Source organism: Arachis hypogaea, chromosome 1 (genome assembly GCF_003086295.3).
Source record: "Arachis hypogaea cultivar Tifrunner chromosome 1, arahy.Tifrunner.gnm2.J5K5, whole genome shotgun sequence".
NCBI classification, from domain to species: Eukaryota; Viridiplantae; Streptophyta; class Magnoliopsida; order Fabales; family Fabaceae; genus Arachis; species Arachis hypogaea.
In genome coordinates this window covers 107,557,648-107,582,487 of record NC_092036.1, presented here as the reverse complement: position 1 = coordinate 107,582,487, position 24,840 = coordinate 107,557,648, and the positions used below count along the sequence as shown (strand labels likewise).

At 30.0% G+C, this 24,840-nt stretch overlaps 1 protein-coding gene across 11 annotated transcripts; it reads left to right on the top strand.

Annotated features, from left to right (window-relative positions):
- The first annotated feature begins 14,169 nt into the window (after positions 1-14,169).
- LOC112708204 (protein argonaute PNH1) lies at positions 14,170-24,174 on the top strand. 11 transcript variants are annotated; one of them, XM_072202229.1, is made up of 24 exons: positions 14,240-14,468; positions 15,409-15,577; positions 19,025-19,062; positions 19,317-19,622; positions 19,706-19,852; positions 19,942-20,075; positions 20,162-20,271; positions 20,369-20,475; positions 20,565-20,703; positions 20,813-20,929; positions 21,187-21,294; positions 21,396-21,467; positions 21,538-21,660; positions 21,758-21,917; positions 22,019-22,140; positions 22,232-22,369; positions 22,454-22,596; positions 22,734-22,796; positions 22,892-22,955; positions 23,043-23,178; positions 23,258-23,331; positions 23,418-23,512; positions 23,603-23,634; positions 23,721-24,174. In XM_072202229.1, exons 4-24 carry the CDS (start codon positions 19,552-19,554, stop codon positions 23,885-23,887), a joined length of 2,322 nt encoding a protein of 773 aa, XP_072058330.1. In that variant the 5' UTR covers positions 14,240-14,468; positions 15,409-15,577; positions 19,025-19,062; positions 19,317-19,551; the 3' UTR covers positions 23,888-24,174. The 11 variants fall into 11 exon arrangements, with proteins under 11 accessions (XP_025616174.1, XP_025616183.1, XP_025616191.1 ...); XM_072202232.1 differs by lacking the exon at positions 14,240-14,468 and adding an exon at positions 14,609-14,844 and having other exon boundaries at positions 15,406-15,577; XM_025760389.3 differs by lacking the exon at positions 19,025-19,062 and having other exon boundaries at positions 14,170-14,468.
- Positions 24,175-24,840: the final 666 nt, after the last annotated feature.

Sequence of the window (24,840 nt, the reverse complement as noted above, 5' to 3'; positions counted from 1 at the left end):
CACATAATCTTAAATAAATATAATATTATTTCTCAGAATACAATTGACTCCTTTAATTCAACTTCTGATAATTCGTTGTCTGAAAACTATGTTTATGCAAAATTATACAAGATGCCTTTTTCTGATTCTACTACTACTTATATTGCACCCCTTCAATTAGTATATTCTGATGTTTGGGGCACAGTCCTTATTATATATCATCTTGGTTTTAGGTACTATATTATATTTATTGATGCATATAGTAGGTAAACTTGTCTATATCTATTACAATCTAAATCTCAAGTATATACTGCATTTCTACAATATAATACTCTCATTGAAAATTTAACAGGACATAAATTGAAGGAGTTACAAACTGATCATGGACGAGAGTATAGTCCCAATAGTTTTAAAAAATTTATACTCAAATGTGACATACATCATAGATATTCATGTCCTCATACACATGAACAAAACGGCAAGGCTGAGAGAAAGCATCGCCATGTTATAGAAACAGTTTTGGTAATGCTTTCTACAGCTTTCCTTCCCCTTACTTTTTGGGATGAAGCAGTAATTACTGCTACATACTTAATCAATAGATTACCTACTCCTGTTCTCCAAGGTAAGATACCATATGAATTGTTATTTAATCAAATTCCTGATTATCAACATTTAAAATTTTTTGGCAGCACATGTTATCCACTATTGAGACCCTATAATAGACATAAGTTTGATTATAGATCTTACAAGTGCCTTTTTCTGGGATATGCAGCCAATCACAAAGGTTATAGGTGCTTGTCACCCACTGGTAAGGTGTCTATTAGTAGACATGCTGCCTTTGATGAATCTATATTTTCATATAAAGAATTATTTATAAATGAATCTAATGACTTACGATATACGAAGACTAGTACTAATAATAATTTCATTAATAAGAGTTCTTTTCAGACTATTCCTACTATACCAACATATGCTGGTTTACTTATATAAACACTCTCTCATGATCAGCCCTCCCATAATTCAACTCTTCATAAGTCAAGTAATAGTACTAATACTAGGTCTAATATAGAAATTTCTCAGCCTCATCAAGTTTCTCCTTTAATTCTACACCATAAAACCCCTATTCCTAGTTCTGCTATAGAGGGTCAGTTACCCTGCGATAATTCACAACACAGTCATAGTGTGCCATAAAATATTTTCATTCCACCAAACACTAATGTCCACCCTATGAACACCAAATCCAAGACAGGCAAGTCTAAACCTAATTTTTTTAACTAAACATATTGATGAGAAATCTGAAGAAAGACCACCAAAAACTATAGCTATTGCTCTCACTATACCACACTGGTATGAGGCTATGAAAGAAGAATATAATGCCCTTATGAAAACTAATACCTAGAACTTACTGTTGCCACCACCTCATGCTAAAATAATAAGTTCTAAATGGATTTTCACTACTAAAAAGAACCCTAATGGTTCTATGCAAAAATACAAAGCATGATTAGTTGCACAAGGTTTTCGACAAAGTGAAAGTGTTGATTTTAACCAGATTATTAGTCCAATGATTAGGCCTACTACTATGAGAATTGTGCTAAGTTTTGCCTTATCCAAAGGTTAGGTTATTCGACAATTTCATTTTAATAACGCATTTTTGAATGGAGATTTATCTCAAATTATTTATATGCAGCAGCCCAGGGGTTTTAAAGTCAATTCTGAAATCTTAGTGTGCAAACTAAATCGATCTCTATATGGCCTAAAGCAAGAACCACGAGAATGGTTCCTAAAGTTGAAAAAATTTTTAGAAACATTTGGTTTTACTACTGCAAAATCAAATACCTCTTTGTTTTTGAAATACACTTCTAATCATGTCATATATCTTCTATGCTATGTAAATGACATCATTATTACAGGGAATGATTCAACTCAAGTTGACTCGATGATTACAACTTTAAATACAGTTTTTTCATCAAAGGATCTAAGTGAACTGAGTTATTTTCTAGGTGTTGAAGTTAGAAAAACTACTGCAGAACATATTCATTTATCTCAAATAAAATATATGAATGATTTAGTCAATTAAACATGATAGAGGCAAGTGCAATGCCAACTCCCATGATATCATCTCTTCACCTGTTGACTACAAGTTCAAAAGAATTTGAGAATCCAAGACTATATAGATCTGTTGTTGGAAGTCTTCATTATCTCACAATAACCAGACCGGACATTTCCTTCGATATGAGCAAGCTTAGCCAGTGTATGCATAAATCCTTGCTTGTACATTGGAAGGCTCTAAAGAGAGTTCTTCGGTATCTTCAAGGCACTAAGCAACAAGGGTTATTCTTTCATAAGAATACAGACTTCAAATTGTATGGATTCGCTGATGCTGATTGGGCATCAGACCTTGAAGACCGCAAGTTAGTCACTGAGTTTTACATTTTTTAGGATCTAATCTTGCATCTTGGTGTTGTAGGAAGCAAATCACTGTTAGTAGGAGCTTGCCAGAAGCTAAATATCAAAGTCTTGTAGCGTGTGTAGCAGAAACAATTTGGATCAGGAATTTGTTGCTCAAATTAAAAGTTCAACTTCAGACATTTTCAACTATTTTCTATGTCAACTTAAGCACTGTAATGCTTGCTTCTAATCTAGTGTTACATGACAAAACTAAGCACTTACAACTTGATATACAATTTGCTCGAGACAAGATCAAAAGCAATGAACTACATGTGGTCTATATTCCAGGCCAAGAGCAGATTGCTGATATATTGAATGCACATATAAAATAATTTTACACTTATAGTGTATTAAAATTAAATTCTTATTTTAAATTCTTAAGTTTTTTTAATGCTGAGGTGTCCAGAGATATTTGTCACATGAAAAAATTTAAACTAAACAAAATACTATGAATACCATCCGAATAACTTGTTTAGAATTATTAGGTCAATTTGAGCCTGTAAAAATATATATACGAGAGATTTAATTTAGGGTAATTCACATAATTAAACTAACTCTGATTCAATATTACGCAAATCACCCAAAGTCGTGAATCACCCTCGATGACATTTCTATATAAATCAAAACGGCTAGAGTAGATTTAGGTTTGAACATAAATCGAAACAGGGTTATTCGATTTATATGGTATCCTAGTAAATCTAATGGAGCTATTTCGATTTATACACATTGAAAGACCATAGTAATTCAAAACAACCTATTTTGATTTAACACGCTCTGGAATTAATTTTACTGATAAGGATTCTCTTAGTATTTTTTTGAAGCCTTCAACGAGTTTTGCTAAGTTCTTGAATTCTATAATACAAAAACTGGGGCTGCAAGGAGTGAAACGGGTTGAGAAATCATTCTATAAAATTTTCATCTGTGCCTGTGATTGTGCCTGATGCAATGTACATTGTCTCTCCGTCCTTCGCAGTTGATTTACACCACAATGGTGACGGAGTTGTAGGTGTTACTGATACAGCACCGATTTCATTACAGGGTAGAGCACCGGATGGTATAGATGAAACAGGCAGGAGGCACCATCAGGAATCACTCAAAATGTGTTCTGTATCCAACTGCATTTTACCTTAAACTTGTCGATGCAATTCGTAGGAGGCATTACACCCAGCAGCTCTTGGAACCATACCCAAGCTGGGCGACCACCCTGGATGTATCGCTCAAACTCTGTCAGGCATCCACTAACGTACTATCCATCGATCGGAGCCCTAACTGGTATGCCACGTCCTACAGTGTAATCGCACACTCTTCGAATGGCATATAAAACGTGTGCATCTCCAGACGCCATCTTTCCACAAATGCACTCACCAACGGCTTGTCCAGCCTAAACCAGGCCTCGTTCAACCTCGTAAGATGGTATAAATCGGCCATCTACAAGTACGAAACGATCCTCTCATCCATCCACATACCTTGCTGTCATCTCATGCTACCGATACATTGATGAGGTTGCATAGACAACATAACAAATTGAACATATCTACATAACAATATCAACTAATGCATTTTTTAATGCAAATAATGCCACAAAGGCAACCAAATAATGTAACAGGTACGAACACAAAATAAATTAATGTATTCATCAAACTGGGCCTAATAAAAAAAGCTTAATAATAATAATAATAAAACATTCTTTCTTACTACCCAATTCACGACATCGATTCTCATGACTAGACTTACTCGAACTAAGTTTCACTACATATTATCTTCAGTACTCATATTTTTCTACTTATTTGTAACCACTATCCAAATTAGAACTTTTTCGGTTAAACCTCTATATATTATTAAGCCACTAATCTAACCACTCTATCTAGTTTATCAATTCTAATAACGACCATCATTAAAATGAACAAAAAAACATTAACGTAAATTATTTAATACTATTTTTGAAAAAAAAAATTATATACACTAACCTCTTCATTGATAACACCAGCAATGTGGACAACTCCGTCTAAACGATAAAGATGGTTTGGATTATCCTCCATCAATTATTTTTTTTTTCAAATATTAGAGTGTTTTGGTTGAGGATTCGTGGAAAAAGCTTCTGGAATGTGGTTTGAATGGTTCCAATTCGAACTCTATTTATAAGAATCCTCCTAGTAAATTTAATGGAGCTGTTTTGAATTCTAATGGGCACGAAACATGCATAAATCGAAACAGGCAATTTCGAATTACCATAGGTTTTCAAGCTGCATAAATCGAAACGGTGGGTATATATTTATTAGGGTACCATGTCTTGTATAAATCGAAACGGTGTTATTAGATTTACTAGAAAACGTTGCATGCATATATAAATCAAAACACCTCCATTAAATTTACTAGGGTACCATTTAAATCGAACAACCCTGTTTTAATATATGTTCAAACCTAAATCTACTCTAGCTATTTCAATTTATATAAAAATGTCATCGAGGTGATTTACATTACATTTTTCATTTTAGGTGATATGTATAATATTAAATCAGATTGATTTAATTATGTGAATTACCCTTTAATTTATTAAAGGTGAAGTATGATATGTTTTATTTTCATTTCAAATCTTATTTACGAATAAAAAAATCATATTAAGTTGATTTAGAGATATATGAATCAGATTTGGGAATGGAATGATGATGATGAGAGTGAAGAAGCTAAGCTTGAAAATGTGCAAATATAGTTCCCACACCTCAGAATGTGAAGATAGGATGGGGACATATTGAGATGTGTGGCTCTTCTTGTTCTACTCATTGCCTGTCTCATGTCAGAGGAATAAATATTTATCTACCTACCTTTGCTTTTTCAAAAAGGATGTTTTTTCAAAAATGGCTTAACTTCCACACACTTACATTGTGAAACCATATTTTCCCCATTATGTAAATTACTGCCTGCTCCTGCTTGCTTTAGTTGCAATGGAGTAGTAATAATTACTCTGTATATATGGAATTATTTTGCATATAGCAAGATATAATAAATTAAAATTATTTTTAGAAATATAATTTACTTTAAAAGATATAACATAATTTAAAGTTACATAAATTAATGATTCTTAGGGAGGATAACGATGATATGGGACCAAAATGTTTGAGTTTTTAAAATACTATATTTTTGTTATTTTATGATAACCATTTTATAAAAAGAGAAAATGAAAATATTTTTGCAATTTTTTACATAAAGCATAATATGTAATTTTTGTTATTTTTACTTATTTAGATTTTCTTTTTAAAAATGGTAAGGTACAGTTTGATCAAGCCAACAAATTGTTTGGTGCCCTAACCATTTGAGTGTATTACTCTTCTCTTTTTGTGTCATATATGTGCATTATTTCACCTATGTTACATAAATTACTTTTTCTCAAAATTTAGAGACGTAAATTGAGTTTTTCTTCCTTTACAAAGATAAATATGATTATTGACAACAAGTGAAAGTAAAAAATAACCTTAAATGTTAAGACAATAAAAAAGTGCAATTTCTTATCTTAACCCAAAACAGATAATTAACACTTAAATATGAGAAGACAATATAAAGAAAAAATGCAGACCACATGAAACAAAGGAAAGCTGATAAAAGAAGAAACAAGTTAAAGGTGTATATGGGCAAAACCGCAAAAGGGATGAAGCTTGAGAGGACAGGGGAAAGGGTAAAGGATAGTTTTTATTTTTGAAATTTGTTAAAAATTTTAAAAATATTCTTAAATTTTATTTTATTTTAATTTTGTCTTAAAATTTTTTTATTTATATCAAATATATTTCTGACAGTTAATTTTTTAAAAAAATTAGAATCAATTGAACAATAATTTTATAAAAATAATTTTCGAACACAAATAAATCGAATATAGTTATTATGTATTATTGTTAAATTGATCCTATACTTTATGAAAGTTGGGCGGTCATGAATATATACTATAACACTATAATTTTTAACACCTCATGATCGCACTAAAAATTTAGGTATTACCTACCTCTACTCTTTTATTTTAGTAATATATATATATATATATATATATATATATATATATATATATATATATATATATATATATATATATATATATTGAGCCTTTGCGAATACAATCAGATTATGAAAATGAAATGCCTTTACTTTAAACCACTTAATCACATAAGTATATTCACATAGTATTAAATACATAAAATTATCCGACAATCTCCAAATATAAGTCGTGCCCCTCTAACACTCAACATGAGAAAAAATCTAGAAATTCCAACTAAACCAAATACAAAAGTATAAATATATAAAACTTTGTAGTTCGGTCGCGGTTTCACACCAAAATTTTCTGAACCTGTCACTGAAATGTTAGATATAAAAAGGGGTGAGAACAAACCACACTTCTCAGTAGGGATCGGAAGGGAACACCATCAAAACAAAAAGATACTCGCAAATAAAAATAATTTCATTATAAAATCAGTTTATCTTTAAATAACTCTTTGAAAAAGAATTCTGCGAGAAATCTTACTTTAAAAAGGTCATAATGAATCTCTTTTAGTTTACAAAATCGTAAGGTAAATCATTTAAAAAAAAAAGATCAAAGACGTTATTAATGGTTTCTACCCACCAAACTTACGTCGCTCATTCCTATCCATCCAATACATAAACTAGAATATCAGGGCAATAGCAGTCAAAACGTAGGAAATTAAGCTAAGCATTCCACAAATCTTAAATCACCACATTCATCTCATGAACAACCCTCAGCGTCACCATCGCCAGCATGAGAGATTTTTGAGTTATGCAAGCACAGACAAAATAATACAAGGAATACACAAATAGAGAAAACAGATAAAGCATTTAGATCAAGTAGCATATAAATACATTTAATCAAGAAGGCAAACCAAATAAAAGATGCACACCAAAATATTACACACAAATGTAAATGATGCATGATTGCCCTATGGCTAATGAGCTCATCTGTCGGTTATACAGTCAAACCCGACATGTCCAGTAGCTAACCCTGGACACTCCCTCGGTGCGCATCTCCAAGAGAAGGAGAAATTATCCGAAAAGGTATAAATGTCCAGCTACATCTTGCAATGAAAGGTTAACAAAGTCTCAAGTCTCAACTCGGAGCAAGTGGGGTGAACCACTGCTTCTACCCAGGGAGTCTCAATCCTCAGATTCAATTCATCTTGCAAGCGGGATAATACCTAGACCTTGCCATAAATAGAAATTCAATCAATACACAAGAGGGATATCACCCAAACCTTGCCAACTCAACCAATAAGGCCATACTCAGTTATCATCAATCACATCATCCATGGCTTATATCAATTTAGTATTCAGTAAGTTCATTACTCACAAGCATTCATCAATATTCATTAACATAATCATAATCATTATCCTCAATCATAATCTCTCGCATATATCTCAACTTAATCAAGTTCTCATCATAAATTTCATATTAATCTCACTTTTTATTAGTGATCTCATACTAGACAGAATTTTCATCATGATCATAAACTCCACTCCGTTTCGTACTCCGCACACTCCAATTTTCAACAAGTTAGACTTAGGCCGTTACATACGACTTGCAGGTATGAGGTCTCTAATACGAATTCGTAAACTCGAGGTCATGGTTGTATACCAACTCAAATAAGATATAATAATTCATAACCAATATCAATCTAACTCAAACACGACATTTTTCATTCAATCTCATTTAAATTATTTTTCTAATTAGTCACTTTATAGACTGACAAGTCCAACTTCTATAATCTTCAATTTCAATTTAATAATTTCTTAACCGTTATCTCATAATTCTTGTAATTCAAAGCTTAATTCCATTATAAACCAATTTTACAAAATCATAAAACTCATTTCTTTTCATTTAAACTAAATCATTTAAACTAAAAGTTTCGACCCAATTTTAAAACTATTCAAACTCTAAAAATTTTTTTAATAAGGTTCAAAGCCATACCAGTTAAAAATTAAAAATCCTAATTGAAACCTCCAAAAACTTTTATCCTCAAATTTATTATTTTAATTACTCTAAAATCTTTAATAGTACTCAAGACATATCTCTTTTAATAAAATTAATCAAACCAAACTCATTTTTCTTTAACCAAAACTTTCAACCCATTTTCAAAACCATAAGTAAAACTTCTAAAATTCTTTAAAGTCTTACAAAAATTCTGGCAGAATGTTTCCTAAAAATTGGAGTTTATCATGCTTCACATGTTCCCTTAATTCAATCTCAACCGACTTCCATAGCCAACTGATAAGAGAATTTATGCCGGTCTAGAATTTTTCCATAAAAAGAATCTCTTCGTTGTAAGCATAGTCTAGACTAACAATGGATTCTTCATCAAAGTTTAGTTTTGATTGTCACAAGTTCAACCCAATAAAAATAATCGAGAGTATTATTCACAGGTCATTTTTCCTAGGAATTGCAATGGAATGTTCAATTATTGGTCATGAGATTCACGGGGGTAGCTTGATAAAAATGCAAGAATTTAAATGACAAGAAAGTAAATCAAACAACTAAAGATAACAAATGCTAAAGAGACATTCATAACAAGAATTGAGAATCAATGTCTTCTATCCTAGTCATTAATTATAACACAATAATTACCAAGAGTTAAGTCTATTACGTTATCTTTGCATCGGAAAAAAGTCAATTAGACTTAGTTAATCCCAATTATAAGTAATGTCAATGGAAACAAGATTAACTAACAACTCTAGATCACCAATCCAAATTGGGTATTAATGACTCAAGACTACCAAACTTCTCTTTCCAAGCCAAGAATGCTAAAACATCTACTCTAAAACTAAACCAAGCATTTTATTAAGCACTTGGTGTGCATAAAAAGAAAAGCATATTAAATTGAAAAAATAAAATAATCTAAGGCTACTAAATGCAAGAAAATAGTAACAATAGCTCAAACAAACATTAAAAAAAAAACATAAAACATCAAATTACATTAAAAGAAAATTGAAATTAACAATAGTGCTCATAAACTAAAAATGACATAAAAGAAAAATTAACAATGTAAACTAATAGAACAAAGATGTAAGAATAAGAAATTACAAGGAAAACTAAATCAAGACAAGATTAAAAGCTAAATCTAAGATGAAATTAACTTAAATAAATTTATCCTAATTTTAAAGAGAAGAGGGAAAAAGAATGACCTAAAACATGATTCCTAAGCTACACTAATTACTCCCCCCTTGTTCCTTCTTGAATTCTGCCTCAAATACTTTAGAAATGGGTTTGATTTGGGCTTGGATTAGCTCAGAAATCGCCAGCCACATTTTCTTTGATGAAGTCACGTGGTGAGAGTCACGTGCCGAGTGTCACGCATACGCGTGGCCTGACAAAACTCTCACTCACGCGTACGCGTGAGGCATGCGTACGCGTGGCCATGAATTCCACCAAATCTTCATTTCTTCATGAATTCTCTACTTTACATGCTTTTTCTTCACTTCTTTGATCCAATCCTTGCCTCATAAGCCTAAAATCACTAAACAAACACATCAGGGCATGTGGAATCATAGTGAATTAAATATAGCAATTTAAGAGTCTAAAAAGTATGTTTTCAATCTTAAGTGCAATTTAGGAGGAATTTACAAAACCATGCTATTTCATTGAATAAATGTGAGATAAGTTGATAAAATCCGCTAAATTCAACATAAGATAAATCCTAAAGTTGGAGTTTATCACCAACATCAACATTTAAACATATTTCAAGTCATCATCGGCCATTCAACGATAAATCAGTTCAAACTAAAATATTGCCGAAGGATTAAAGAATTGATTCCAAAGTTTCTAAATAATTCTTTGATCGTTAAATGAAAATATTTGCCTTTCATTTTCAAAAAGAATGAATAAATAAATAAACAACTTATTTAATCGGTCTCACCAAAATTTTGAAAATCAACCAATCAATAACACGAACAGTTATACATTCAACCACAGTAGAAAATTATTTATATCACATGCATTCATTCATTTGCATTAATCCACTAAACTTGTCAGGTATTCAAAATTTAAAGCATTTTTAATTATCCCCTACCTTAGCTAATCAAACTCGTAGCAATCAAAACGCAATAAACCCTTTCCTATCAATCCACGACAGCAGCAACAACATTCACTGTTTTGCGGTTACAACAATTTGAACCTCAAACATCAGGATCTCAAAATCCTCAGTAACAAATAACCAAAATACTAGCAATGATAGTTTCGAAATAGGGTTAACCTACTGCAACAAAAGAATGAAGCAACAGCCTCCGAACTGACCCGATAGCAGCTCCGCAGCTACCAAAGCACCATGCGACAACAGTAACTCAACCAGGACGTATTAATGTTGCGTAACACTCAATAATACATAATGGAACAGTGACTATAGAGATTCAGAATAAGGAACATCTTACCGTAATTATGATTAAGTGAGAGAACGGAGTAGTAGCAACTCTGGAGACGACGTAGCAGCTTGATGTCGCATGCAACAGCCATCGAACTCAGCATGCAAGAACTGGAACTCAATCCTACAACATTAATGTCGCAAAAATCTCATCAACATATAACGAAATAACAACAGTAAGGATTTTGGGACAAGAAAACCCAAGGTACTTAGAGGAGAACCCAAGAACGGAGTAACAGTGGCTCCCGTAGAGACATTTGGGGATGTCAGCGGCAGTGAAGAAAACCGCCAACAACAATGTCAGCACGGGACATTTCTAACGACGGCACACAACTCGCCGATGACCTTGATCGGCATCAGCGATGGCCACGAAAGCTCCGGCGACAGTTCCTACTCCCTTCTCCATCACGTTCTGCTCCTCAGCGACAACCCTCCATTGACGGCGATGAAGACCTTGACGACAGCACATACAGTTTTGGTGACGGTTGGTGACGACAAGCGTGGATAGCGGCGATGTTGGCGTCTCCTTCAACAGCGAGCACGAACCGGCGACTGGACTGAGCAACAATGAGCATGGCGGCGCGGGCTCTCTCCTCCTTCTTTGCAACGACAACAATAGTCTCTCTCTCTCCCCCTCTACAATAACGAAGGCGGCGACGATAGCAGTGACGCCCACCAATGCTATCTTCTCCCTCCTTCCTCTCTCCTTTCTTCTCCATTTTTGATTCTCCCTTTCTTTTCTTTTTTTCTTTGTGGGTGACAGCTGAAGGGTAGTAAGGAGAGTTAGAGTTAGGGTTTGTAAGTTTTGAAATAGTACGAGTAAGTTAGAATTTCTTTTAAAAAAAAGGATAATGTAGATATTTTTAATAAAAAAATTAGAGATAAAATAGTAATTGAAAACTAAATACATATTAAGGTAATTATTTTGAGAACACTTTATTTATCAATTTACTAAATAAATTTTAAATAAATAATTAAAATTAAAATTAGAGATAACCCAACCAATTTTTCTTGGTTCCTAAAATTTAAAAATACTAAACCCAAGTTTCCGTTATTCAAATATATTGTCAAAACCTCATTATTTTCCCATTCTCGCAACATTAGATTTTAATATAGAAAATATCTAATTATTATAAAGTTAAATAAAAATTTGAATTTAATTTAAACTCAATTCATCGGATAAGCTTATTTACTTTCTTTTAATAAAATAATTTTTTAAAAATTGAATCTTGACCCAATAAAATAGGTTAAAAATCAGTTTATAATCTATCTTTAAAAAGTTTGGGTATTACATATATGATACAAATATAAATTTTTAAAAATAAAATTAAAACAAAATAAATTTTATTGTATTCATAAGAATTTTGACAAATATAGTAAAGTGTTCTCTATTTTTTCTTTCAGTCCGGCTACTGAGAGAAATATTTCTTAAAATATCTAATATATGTAAGTGTAAATAGAATGAGGGGTAAAATTTATTTTGATGAAAATATGTAAATATATTTAAATTAAAAAATGGTATATTATTAATTATTAGATACATGCATTAAGATACGGAAGTTTTTTATTCTACGATAACAAAAGTATTTTTTATATACTAAAAAAATTTACTTAAAAAAAGAATGTTTCATATTAATGAACTCGGATGTATAATTATAATTATTCAATATATATATATATATATACCCAAAAAAAATCTTGTAAGAAGAGATGGTTGTTTCTTGTTTGCTCAAAATTAATAAACAAACTCATTGTCACTTTAGTCACATATAGTGTCCAGAGAATCAAATCAAGATCCATCAGATTCTCACCATCTCCATCTTCATTCCGAAGCTATAGCTCGCCGACATAAGATGCCCAAACAATGGAGTGCCGTTTATGAAGAACGGAGACGGGCACTAGAGCCACCACTCGTTTATAATTAATGCTAAGAGTTTAAGGTAGTAGTGTTTGTTTTTGGGATTAAAATTGAGTCTGAAAAATTAATATTTAGTATTGTGTTTGATTATTAAAAAATAAAATTAAAATTATAATTTTAATATTCAAAATTTTAATAGAATTTAAAAAAATGATAATATAAAAAACTAAAAAAATTTTAAAAACGAAAATTAAAATTTTAATAATATTTTGTAATAATTAAAAATATTTTAATAAATATTTTTATTTTATTTTTATATTTATTTTAAATCAAATAAGATATTAAGACATAATTGAGTTATATACACTTTATATTAAACATATACATAAATTTAATTTAGTCTTACTCTCTCGTTTAGATACAGCTTAGGAGATTAAATTTGTTTTATTCTTGAGATAAAATTTTAACGTCGTTGTTGTTGTGATGTTAACAATCATTTGCTTACTAATTCTTAAATTATATAAATTTCATCAACTATTATATATTTAATTAACTTTTTCAAGCTTACTTTTAAATAAATCAATTGTTAAGTATTATTTTCTCTGGAAAAAAAATCTTTCAACATTATGTCTACAACAAAGTTATTTTAAAAGTTAAACTAAATATAATTCTCTGAAATTAAAATTGATATTATCATCTTCTAAAGTGACAATATTTACTCTTCTTATGAGTAATTACGTTAATATGATGGAATCTAGTCTTAAATATCACGTCAAAATAATAAGAACGAAAAAATAATAATAACACAGTCAAATTTTTAAGAATGTTTTAGATATATTTGTATGTTTTTAAGAAGAGAGAAAAAAGTATGTTTTAAAGAAATTTTACAATAAATTCACAAATTCTTGAAAAAAAGATCAAATAAAATTTAAAGAATTACATTTACAAATTTATAGGTCTTTGACAGAATAATAAATTTTATTTAATATTTAAAATTTTGTACAAGTCTAATGTTTAAACCCCTAAAAATTTATTTGATACTATTTTTTCAATGAGTTATAAATTTTAAAAAATCCTTTAATCCCCGTTACTCGAATCTAAAGAATATAATAATGTGGCTGTAAAATATATAATATAATATAAAAAATATATTTTTTATTTTTTAAAATAATTTTAATATTAAAGGAAAATATAAAAAATTACACAAATATAATATGCCTGTAAAATTATAATTATCTTACTAATAAAATTTATTAATTTTGTTTTAAATTATAGTATTAAATTTTTAATAATATTAAAATAAAATATTAATTAAATATTGAGTAATATTAATAAATTAATAATTTAAAAGTATTTTTATTTTGAATTTAAAATTTAGAATAAACAAATCAATTTAATTTATATAAAAGTATTCAAAATATGAGGGATAATTAATTTAATTTTGCGGAGGAATAATTTGATTGGTGTTATTTTATTAAGAAAGTGGTGGGGGAAGGGAGTGTTGGATGTGCCCCAGCTGGCTTTATAGAAAGTTGAAGGAAGGCAACAGTCCACAACACCACATACATGTGCGTCTCTTGAGGCTTCAGCTTCTTCCTCTTCTCACTTCACTCCAACAACCTCACATTAATTAATCTCCCTCCTCTGACACACTCCGATCCGCATAACACAAATACAACACATACCTTTCTTTCTTTCTTAGCTTGCTGGGCATCAAGTGCGTGCGTGCGTGCGTGCACTCCTTTAATCACCCTCCCTCTCTGCACACACTCTTTTTTTATGTATGTATGTATGGAATCTCACATGCACTCCCTTCCTCTCCTCTTGTCTTTGCAATATCATATCAAATTAAAATCCTACTTTCTGCAATTATTCTTTTCTCTTTCCTTTTTTATGCTTTCCATAACTCAAAGGCAGTGCTGCTCTCTGCTCTATATGCTTTCTCTCTTATCTCTTCTTAACATAGATAGATGCAACCATTCCCAATGATTCTCAATTCCCAAAACTCTATCTCTTTTCTTACTCATTCCCTTCCTCCTCAACCTCATGCATATATATAAACTCTCTTTCTAATTAACTTTCTTTTTCTTCTTTTCCCTGCCTAATAACCTTCCTTCTCTTCTCAATTACCCACTTCTGCATGCGTACTCTACTCTTGTACATTTCTATATACTTTTCTTCTATTCACTTGTACAAAAAATAAAAAAGTATTGTTTCTGCTACATGATCCTTTATTTTCAGCTTTAATTTGGATCAGAAGAGAATAGAGCTATTCCCTCTTTATTACTTCTCGCCATATGCTCACAGTATATCTAGTGTAGTGAGTAGTATAGTAGTAGATAGGGTAAACCATAGTTTTAGTTTATTTGCTTGCTTTAAATGACATTCACTAGCAGAGAAGATTAGACTCTACCTGATCAGTGTCAACAAAAAGAGATAATAATAATGAAAACCACTGCTCCTTATGCATGTCTTGTTTCCTAACAAGTACGTGTATTACTTATAGATCTACAACCTACCTACCTTCTGTTTATGCTTAGTACAAGTACAATTACTTACTTAATTAAACTCCTTCTTCTTCTTCTTCTTCTTGTATATAGCATACTCTATAATACTCTATGGCTACAAGCTTACACGGTTACAGTACTATATTATATTATTATTATTGTTGTTAGTTGTTGTTGTTAATTTATTATCTCTCTGTGTGGTGCTTGCTAGAAGGTGCTGAATTAAGGAGAGAAGAGAGAGAGAATTTTGGAGAAGGTTTGAAGTGATTGGATTTCACAGTTATATGCATTAAAAGCTAAGGCCATAGAGCAGTTACAATGAAATATATGCACGGCTTCAGTAATAATAATAATAATATCAAATACATGCCGTAAACTACAAGGTTTGCACTTTCCATCTACTTCTAACTGCTTTCACTATTTACCTTATTATTTTTCAGATCACTTCACTACATACATACACTACTGCTCTTCTTTTCTTTTTTATTGAACAATTCTGATCTTTTTAGTTTGTGGCCCTAATTCTCTATCCTTAATTATGTTATGTGTTTTGATTTTTCGGTGTATATACATGCATGATTCAAGAATGTATGTGTGTCCTTTCATTTCTTTCTTTCTTTAATTTTATTCTTTGTTTATATGTGGGTGAGTGCTAGCTTGTACAGTCTCACTTTGTCATGATTGCGATATATGCTTGTCTTTACCTTTATCTTTGGATATATAATAGTATATTCTCATTTATGTCCTCATTATACTTAAATAACATTATTCTTTTTGTTTAATGTAATCACACTCGAACTATTATCTGTATACATCCTAATTTTATTAAAAGAGTAATACTAAAAAATTAATACTATAATGATCAATTTTAGTCAATATTATAATAGATTGTCAAATTTTTTTGGTGACTGATAGATTGTCAAATAAGTTCATTAAAAATAAACTTTTGTTAAAATTGAATTTTGAATGTCTTTTTTTAACTTAATTTTGAGATTTTTTTTGTTTTAAAAGTTTAAAATAATTTTTTTATGCTACATATTATAACTTTTTTATATATTGGAATATAAGTAATAAATTCTTTAAAAATGACTTAAATCTTGATGTGAGTTTTTTGTATATTGTCAGTGATATTTTATCTTTTGATAATTAAAATAATATTTTTTTATAAAACATCAGTAAAATTTTATTTTTTGATAATTAAAAAAATTTTTTTTTTTTTACGAAACATCACTATTACTATCATAACATTGTAAAATATTAAAATCATCAAATATTCTTATATTTTACACTAAAATTATCCATATATAAACATTTTAGCCTACATATTAACTATAATATCAGTTGTGTAATGTGTACTATCAAAACTTTCTCTTGTTAAAAAGCCATGATATATATATATATATGTATATCCACACATAGATAGAATTAGTTTTTGGTTACAATAATAGATGTATGATATATGAGAAAGTGGAGGAGGATGTGTAGGGCAGAGAGCATTGGGGTGGTGCCAATGTAAGTGGGGCTTAGAGAGCATATTGTCATCAATGTTCCCTCGACATTGTCTATATCATATATACTTCATATAATCTATCCATCCAAAATTCCTGCCCTACCTAAGAGGGGACGACATTGTCACCATATATATATAATTTAACCCTACCAAATTTAGGTATAGTTACAAAAAGTGAGATTCATTATGCTTATTTAGTTTTAGCTAAGCTTTAATTATTATTATTATTATTATTATTATTATTATTATTATTATTATTATTATTATTATTATTATTATTAGATGTTGTTAACTTGTAATATGATTATAAAATCAATCTTTTTTACATCCACTATCTTAAAAGCTAGAAATCATTTATATGTTGTGACAAAACTAGATTAAATTAAATGATAATGAAAAAGAATTAGTTTTCTGTTTATGCATTTGTCAATATAAAAAAGTTTATACTGCCATCTAATAATAATAATAATAATAATAATAATAATAATAATAATAATAATAATAATAATAATAATAACAAAACTAGATTAAATTAAATGATAATGAAAAAGAATTAGTTTTCTGTTTATGCATTTGTCAATATAAAAAAGTTTATACTGCCATCTAATAATAATAATAATAATAATAATAATAATAATAATAATAAAAAAAAAAAAAAAAAAAAAAAAAAAAAAATAATAATAATAATAATAATAATAATAATAATAATAATAATAATAATAATAATAATAAAAAAAAAAAAAATAATAATAATAATAAAAAAAAAATAATAATAATAATAATAATAATAATAATAATAATAATAATAATAATAATAATAATAATAATAATAATAAAAAAAAAAAAAAAAAAAAAAAAATAATAATAATAATAATAATAAATAATAATAATAATAATAATAATAATAAAATAATAATAATAATAATAATAATAATAATAATAATAATAATAATAATAATAATAATAATAATAATAATAATAATAATAATAATAATAATAATAATAATAATAATAATAATAATAATAATAATAATAATAATAATAATAATAATAATAATAATAATAATAATAATAATAATAATAATAATAATAATAATAATAATAATAATAATAATAATAATAATAATAATAATAATAATAATAATAATAATAATAATAATAATAATAATAATAATAATAATAATAATAATAATAATAATAATAATAATAATAATAATAATAATAATAATAATAATAATAATAATAATAATAATAATAATAATAATAATAATAATAATAATAATAATAATAATAATAATAATAATAATAATAATAATAATAATAATAATAATAATAATAATAATAATAATAATAATAATAATAATAATAATAATAATAATAATAATAATAATAATAACAGCAGTCAACACGCGCCTCTATTAAGAATTCATATATTCATTTTGTTCACTTTTCACTTATGGATCATCATGCATGATTAGGATAACTAATTAATCAATCATGATATATATGCAACAACTTCTGTAAGACATAAAACTTTTTTTTTTTGAAAAAGAATTTAGTTATGGTGCACTCAAGAGTATAAAATTAGTATTTATTTAATGTATAATATACATACAGTTCTTGTTTTACTTTTAAAATTATATTACAAACAAATTTTATTTAGAATTATTTGAGAATTTAATATTTAAACTCAATTTGTAATATAATATTACATGAGATAATTTAAAACTTTTCAATTTATTTTATCTTAATTATATTATATTCCATTTTAATTTTTTATTGAAATGAATAATTCAATAAAAAATGGGGGATGAGAAGAAAATTTTCCATCATAGGAAGACGATAGAAAGAAGCTTAGAATGTGAAGTGGGGGAGTGGAGGATTGTTCCCCAACCCCCTCCTCGCCATCCCTAGAGCTAAGCATTATGGAAAATTGAAGGCATACTTTATTATAAAAAATACTATATATATATATATATATTTGTTTATAAATATATATGTTGATGTTTAACTTATTATTAATATATATTTTGTTATTTTATATTTTAAGATATAAAATTTATTAAAAATTAATTATATTATGTGTATATAAAAAATTAATTACTAAATTAATTATTCGTATAATATATATGTTAAAATATAAAATATTATATTAAAAATAAGTTAAATAACATATTATTTATATATAAATATACCGTGGTTAATTCGTGATAAATTATATAAAATTCATCATAACTCAATTATGTTTATGAGGATGATATGGTTTCTGTGGGCTTAAGGAATCTTAACGAGTTTCTGTTTTTATTGGACATGATCTTAGTAGGGTGGCCTACATTGTGAGGAACGGACCTTAATTGGGTAACCCGCCTCAATTATCAGCATTCACTGCACACACACCCACATTTACAGCTCCGTTATTTGCAATTTTGCATTTATTATTTTATTCAATCAATAATAATTATTCATATATGAAGGATGCTATGCTATGCTCCGAGGCACAAGGGCTATGGTGGTTGTGCTATATATATATATTCATGCATTTCTTTTAAAATGAATGTAAAGTTCTTTAATGAGAAAGGGGGGGAGTGAAATTATTTTTTTTTCTTTTTTAGGAAACCTATTAAGCATAAACGATGAAGTGTGGGTTGATTATGATATGACCAGTAGGAAGCTAAGAAGCAGAGATAGGGTTGAAGGAAAGGGGGGGCCCCTGGAAAGTGGGAAAATTTTTCTGAGTAAGAAATTAACTATAGATGTGACAAAATTGAAAGAAAGAAAGAAAGAAATCACATTGACCAAAGCGTAGATCATAAAAGGAGAAGCAGTCAGAAAGAATACACTGCTGCCATGCTTCCTTTCACATACAAAGAGTTCACTATATTATTGACTGAAGATGATGAGAGTATTGGTACTACCAGGTAAGTTTATTTATTCAAGTTATTATATTTTATAATATAACATTATTTTGATCCTCAAAGTAAGTTTGTGTTTGATGTGGCAGGGAAAGAGAGTTTAAGGTGGTAATCAAGTTTGCTGCTCGTGTTAGCATGCATCAATTACGTGAGCTTCTCAGTGGGAAACAAGTGGACACACCACAAGAAGCACTTACTGTTATTGACATTGTTCTGAGGGAGCTTGCAGCACAGAGGTGAAAATCTTGAATTTTTGTTTCTTCTAGTTCTTTCTTTCATAACATGTTCTTGTGTTTCTCATGCTATCATTGTTCTTCATATTTAGTTACGTGTCCATTGGGAGGTTTCTGTATTCTCCTGATTTTAGAAAACCACAGCAGCTTGGTGGTGGCTTAGAATCATGGCGTGGATTCTACCAAAGTATAAGGCCTACCCAGATGGGTTTATCACTTAATATTGGTCAGTTTCATTCTAACTTCGTTTTTATTTGTGATTCTTAAATAACTACCACTTTTAATTCCTTATATATTCTTATGTACTTTTAGACATGTCATCAATGGCGTTTATTGAGCCACTCCCTGTGATTGACTTTGTTGCTCAAATTTTGGGAAAAGATGTGCACTCAAAGCCATTGTCAGATGCAGATCGTGTCAAGGTAACTAAGATGCTGATTGTTACTATTATATTTCAATAATCAAGTCCCTTTTTCTTCAAAATAATGTGAAATCTTTGTGGTGTCGTGATTGGAGCAGATTAAGAAGGCCCTAAGAGGTGTAAAAGTTGAAGTTACGCATAGAGGGAGTTTTAGAAGGAAGTACAGGATATCAGGATTGACATCACAGCCAACAAGGGAGCTTAAGTATTGTTCTGAACAACACTTTTCTTGTACTGTTTACAATTTTTATTCTTTAATTTAGATATCAGTAAAGGATTCCTTTTTGATAACAGCTTCCCTCTTGATGAGAAAATGAACATGAAATCAGTGGTTGATTATTTTCAAGAAATGTATGGATACACTATCAAGTATCCTCATCTACCTTGTCTTCAAGTAGGAAGCCAAAAGAAGGTGAACTATTTGCCAATGGAGGTAATAAGCTCTTAATTGATTCGATTTATTCGAAAAAACAAAGACCAATTTTGTTAATGCCACTATATTCTACAAAGAAAGAATGCCATGTGAATGGTTGTTGTTATAGGCATGCAAGATAGTTGGAGGCCAGAGGTATACAAAAGGGCTAAACGAAAAGCAGATAACTTCTCTCTTGAAGGTCTCATGCCAGAGACCACGCGAACAAGAGACAGATATTCTTCAGGTCATTCTCATGGATTCTTCATTCACATCACCCTCCCTTCTCTTTATTAATTTGTTTCTTGGAGTCAGAGTTTATGGTAAACTGAATTTGCATGATAAATGTTTTATGAATATCTTGTAAACACCTACTTGGCACTGTCCTAACTTTAAGACATATGCTCTTGTTTTCCATCATTGGATTGAAATTGTTCTTCTTAGTCATTTAAGGGTGTAGTTTGGTTTAAATTAATGTAGGACTTGTTATGAATATGGTTGCAGACAATTCAAGAAAATGATTATGAATATAATCCGTATGCGAAAGAGTTTGGTATAAGTGTAGACAGCAAGCTTACATCAGTTGATGCTCGGGTTCTTCCTGCTCCATGGGTACTAATTAACCAATTCTTATGCTTAAATTGATAATGTGTATTTTTGTTTGTTTTTTGAAATCTTCTAATAGGTCATTTTGGCTATTGTTTTCTTTCTAGTTGAAATATCATGACACTGGAAGAGAGAAAGAGTACTTGCCACAAGTTGGTCAGTGGAATATGATGAACAAGGTGAGTTTTCAGAGTTCAGACATAAAGATTAGTCATAATAGGATTGTAACTGTGGTTATTTTGAATGCAGAAAGTAATAAATGGAAGCACTGTAAGATACTGGGCATGTATCAATTTCTCAAGAAGTGTTCAAGAAAGCACAGCTCGTGGATTTTGCCAACAGTTAGTTCAGATGTGCCAAATCTCAGGCATGGTAAAGTTTCAAATTTTATACATTGGAGATTATTTTCAATAGCATCACATCATGTACAATTTTTGCAATATTTGATTGAATTTATCCCTTTTCAAAGGAATTTAGCCAGGACCCTGTGATTCCTGTATATTCAGCAAAACCTGATCTAGTTAAGAAGGCTTTGAAGTATGTACATTCAGCTTCTCTAGAAAATCTTGGTGGCAAGGAGCTAGAGTTGCTTATTGCAATTCTTCCAGACAACAATGGCTCTCTATATGGTATAAATATAATATCATTCTCACTCCAATCCAATATATTCAGTATCATCTATAGTGATCTATTCATGGTTTCACTAAACATGTATATTTTCTTGATTCAGGTGATCTCAAAAGAATCTGCGAAACTGATCTTGGGTTGATTTCTCAGTGTTGTCTTACAAAGCATGTATTCAAGATTAATAGACAGTACTTGGCAAATGTTGCACTCAAAATCAATGTCAAGGTTCATTCACTTAGATCCCTCAACCTTCTTTTGATTTGAATTTTTCTTTAATCTTCATTTTCTTAAATAAATACATCATTGATACTTTTAGATGGGAGGAAGGAACACAGTGCTTTTGGATGCTTTAAGTTGGAGGATCCCATTGGTTAGTGACATTCCAACAATAATATTTGGAGCTGATGTAACTCATCCAGAATCCGGAGAGGACTCTTGTCCTTCCATTGCTGCTGTAAGTGATTGCTGCCTATTATAATTTTCATAGCTGGCCCCATGTTTGAAGTCTGATCCTGTTCTGATTACTGTTGTTGTTCAGGTTGTAGCCTCACAGGACTGGCCAGAAGTAACAAAGTACGCAGGATTGGTTTGCGCGCAGCCTCATCGGGAAGAACTCATACAAGATCTTTTTAAATGCTGGAAAGATCCTCATCATGGTGTAGTTTATGGTGGCATGATCAGGTACTTAAAATAGCAGCTCTCATAAAGCATCTTCAGAATGGCATTTAGTTAGAAAAAAATTTTATGCTGCTTACTTCTTAGATTAAACATTGTTTACTTGGTTCTTGTATTTATTATACTATTTGTTGATAATGCAGAGAGCTCTTACTCTCATTTAAGAAGGCAACTGGACAAAAACCACTGAGGATAATATTTTACAGGTAATTAGTTGGATCCTTTCTTGTATATAGTAAATGTGTAATGAACTTTTCTTGCAGAGGAAGTTAGACTAAGGAGTAAGTTCAATTATTTATAGGGACGGGGTAAGCGAAGGACAATTCTACCAAGTTTTGCTATATGAACTTGATGCCATTCGTAAGGTATTATCAGGATTAAATACAACTTCATCTGATATACTTAAACCCTAAACTCTAAACCCTAAACCTTAAAATTATCGCAATGTGCAGGCTTGTGCATCTTTGGAACCAAGTTACCAACCTCCAGTAACATTTGTTGTGGTTCAAAAACGTCATCATACTAGACTCTTCTCAAGCAATCATGATGATAGAAATAGCACTGACAAGAGTGGCAATATCTTACCTGGTAAGTATTATTCTTTTTTCAATTCAATGAGAAAAGGATTTGGATTACTCACAAGCTTTTGATTGGTTAATTAATGTAGGTACTGTGGTTGATTCTAAGATCTGTCATCCTACAGAATTTGACTTCTATTTATGCAGTCATGCTGGAATTCAGGTATCATTATGTTTATATGATGTTACATTATGATTATGATATTAGTATTTACATTTACATTTAGATTGTGATTGAATTTTCTACAGGGTACAAGTAGACCAGCTCACTACCATGTCTTATGGGATGAGAACAATTTCACTGCTGATGAAATTCAGTCTCTCACCAACAACTTATGCTACACGTAAACTATTTCTCCCTTGATTATGTTCTCAAATTTATTTACCTTATTTCTTATGATGAAATTGATATTTTTTCATTTTATTGAGTGTAGTTATGCAAGGTGTACAAGATCTGTTTCAGTAGGTAATTCTCCTTTCTTCTGTTCCATTTATGTATGTATTTTTGTGATAGCAAAGTATTCAAAAGGTGTGTATTACATTCATGTGCAGTGCCTCCTGCATACTATGCTCATTTGGCAGCATACCGAGCTCGATTCTACATGGAACCTGGTGCCACTGAGATTTCTAAAGCGCGGGGTGCAAGATCAAAAGATGGTTCAGTTCGGCCACTCCCAGCTCTCAAAGAAAAAGTCAAGAATGTCATGTTCTACTGTTGAATATCATAAGCTCAAATAAATGAGACAGAGACTTCAATTGAAATTAAACAGCACCATAGGAAAAACACCAAGCTAAATATTAGTGATCTCATGAAAAACTCCATCATCATCATCATCATGTACAACAACATATCCTTGTTCATATAAATTGTATCTGATTATCTCTGGAAATTTTGTTAAGTCTAGTAGCCTTTTTTTTTCAAGTCTTTGTTACCAACACGTGTGATGTAGAAATTGCTTGCTTTAAAGTGCCTAAATGGTGAAAATCAGGTTAGTATTTGTGGCTACTGGCATTTGATGAAACCAAAATTCAATTTATGATCCCGCTCGCTTGTTTTCTAAATTTGTAATTACCAATTTACCATTTCAATCCGCTAGTCCAAGCTGTCACAACATTCTTCCTATACCATTATATCAAGCCATTTCACCAAATCTCGAGAAAAAATAAATATGTTAATCTACTTAAAAAAATAAAACTCAGAGTAAATAACTAAAAAAAAATGATTCTATCACTTACTCTAAAATAAATGGTGGCTTTTACAAGATTTAAATTATATCTTATAATTGTAAATTTGTGAATGAATAAATATAAACGAGTTATTCTTCATTCAGTTGGAGCAATGGATACTGTTTTTTCTTAACCAGTAAACTACCGAGTGAATGTTAGAAAGTAGTTCTACTAGAAAAGGCATACCCCACAATTCATGACTAAATACTATGCTTTTAGATTCCGAAATTATCCCAACAAAAAGTAAAAGAATGACAAAGCAGGATAATGACCTGTTACATTTTCCACGAGGCAAGAAGGTAAGGGGTGACACTACGAAAGGCATAACACAAATTCTAGTCTCCATCGATCTTTGCCTTCACTTAATGATGATTCCTTGGATGGTCCCATGCCATGAAACCCTTTTCTCATTCATTGTTGGGCAAACTCACATGCATTGCACCCT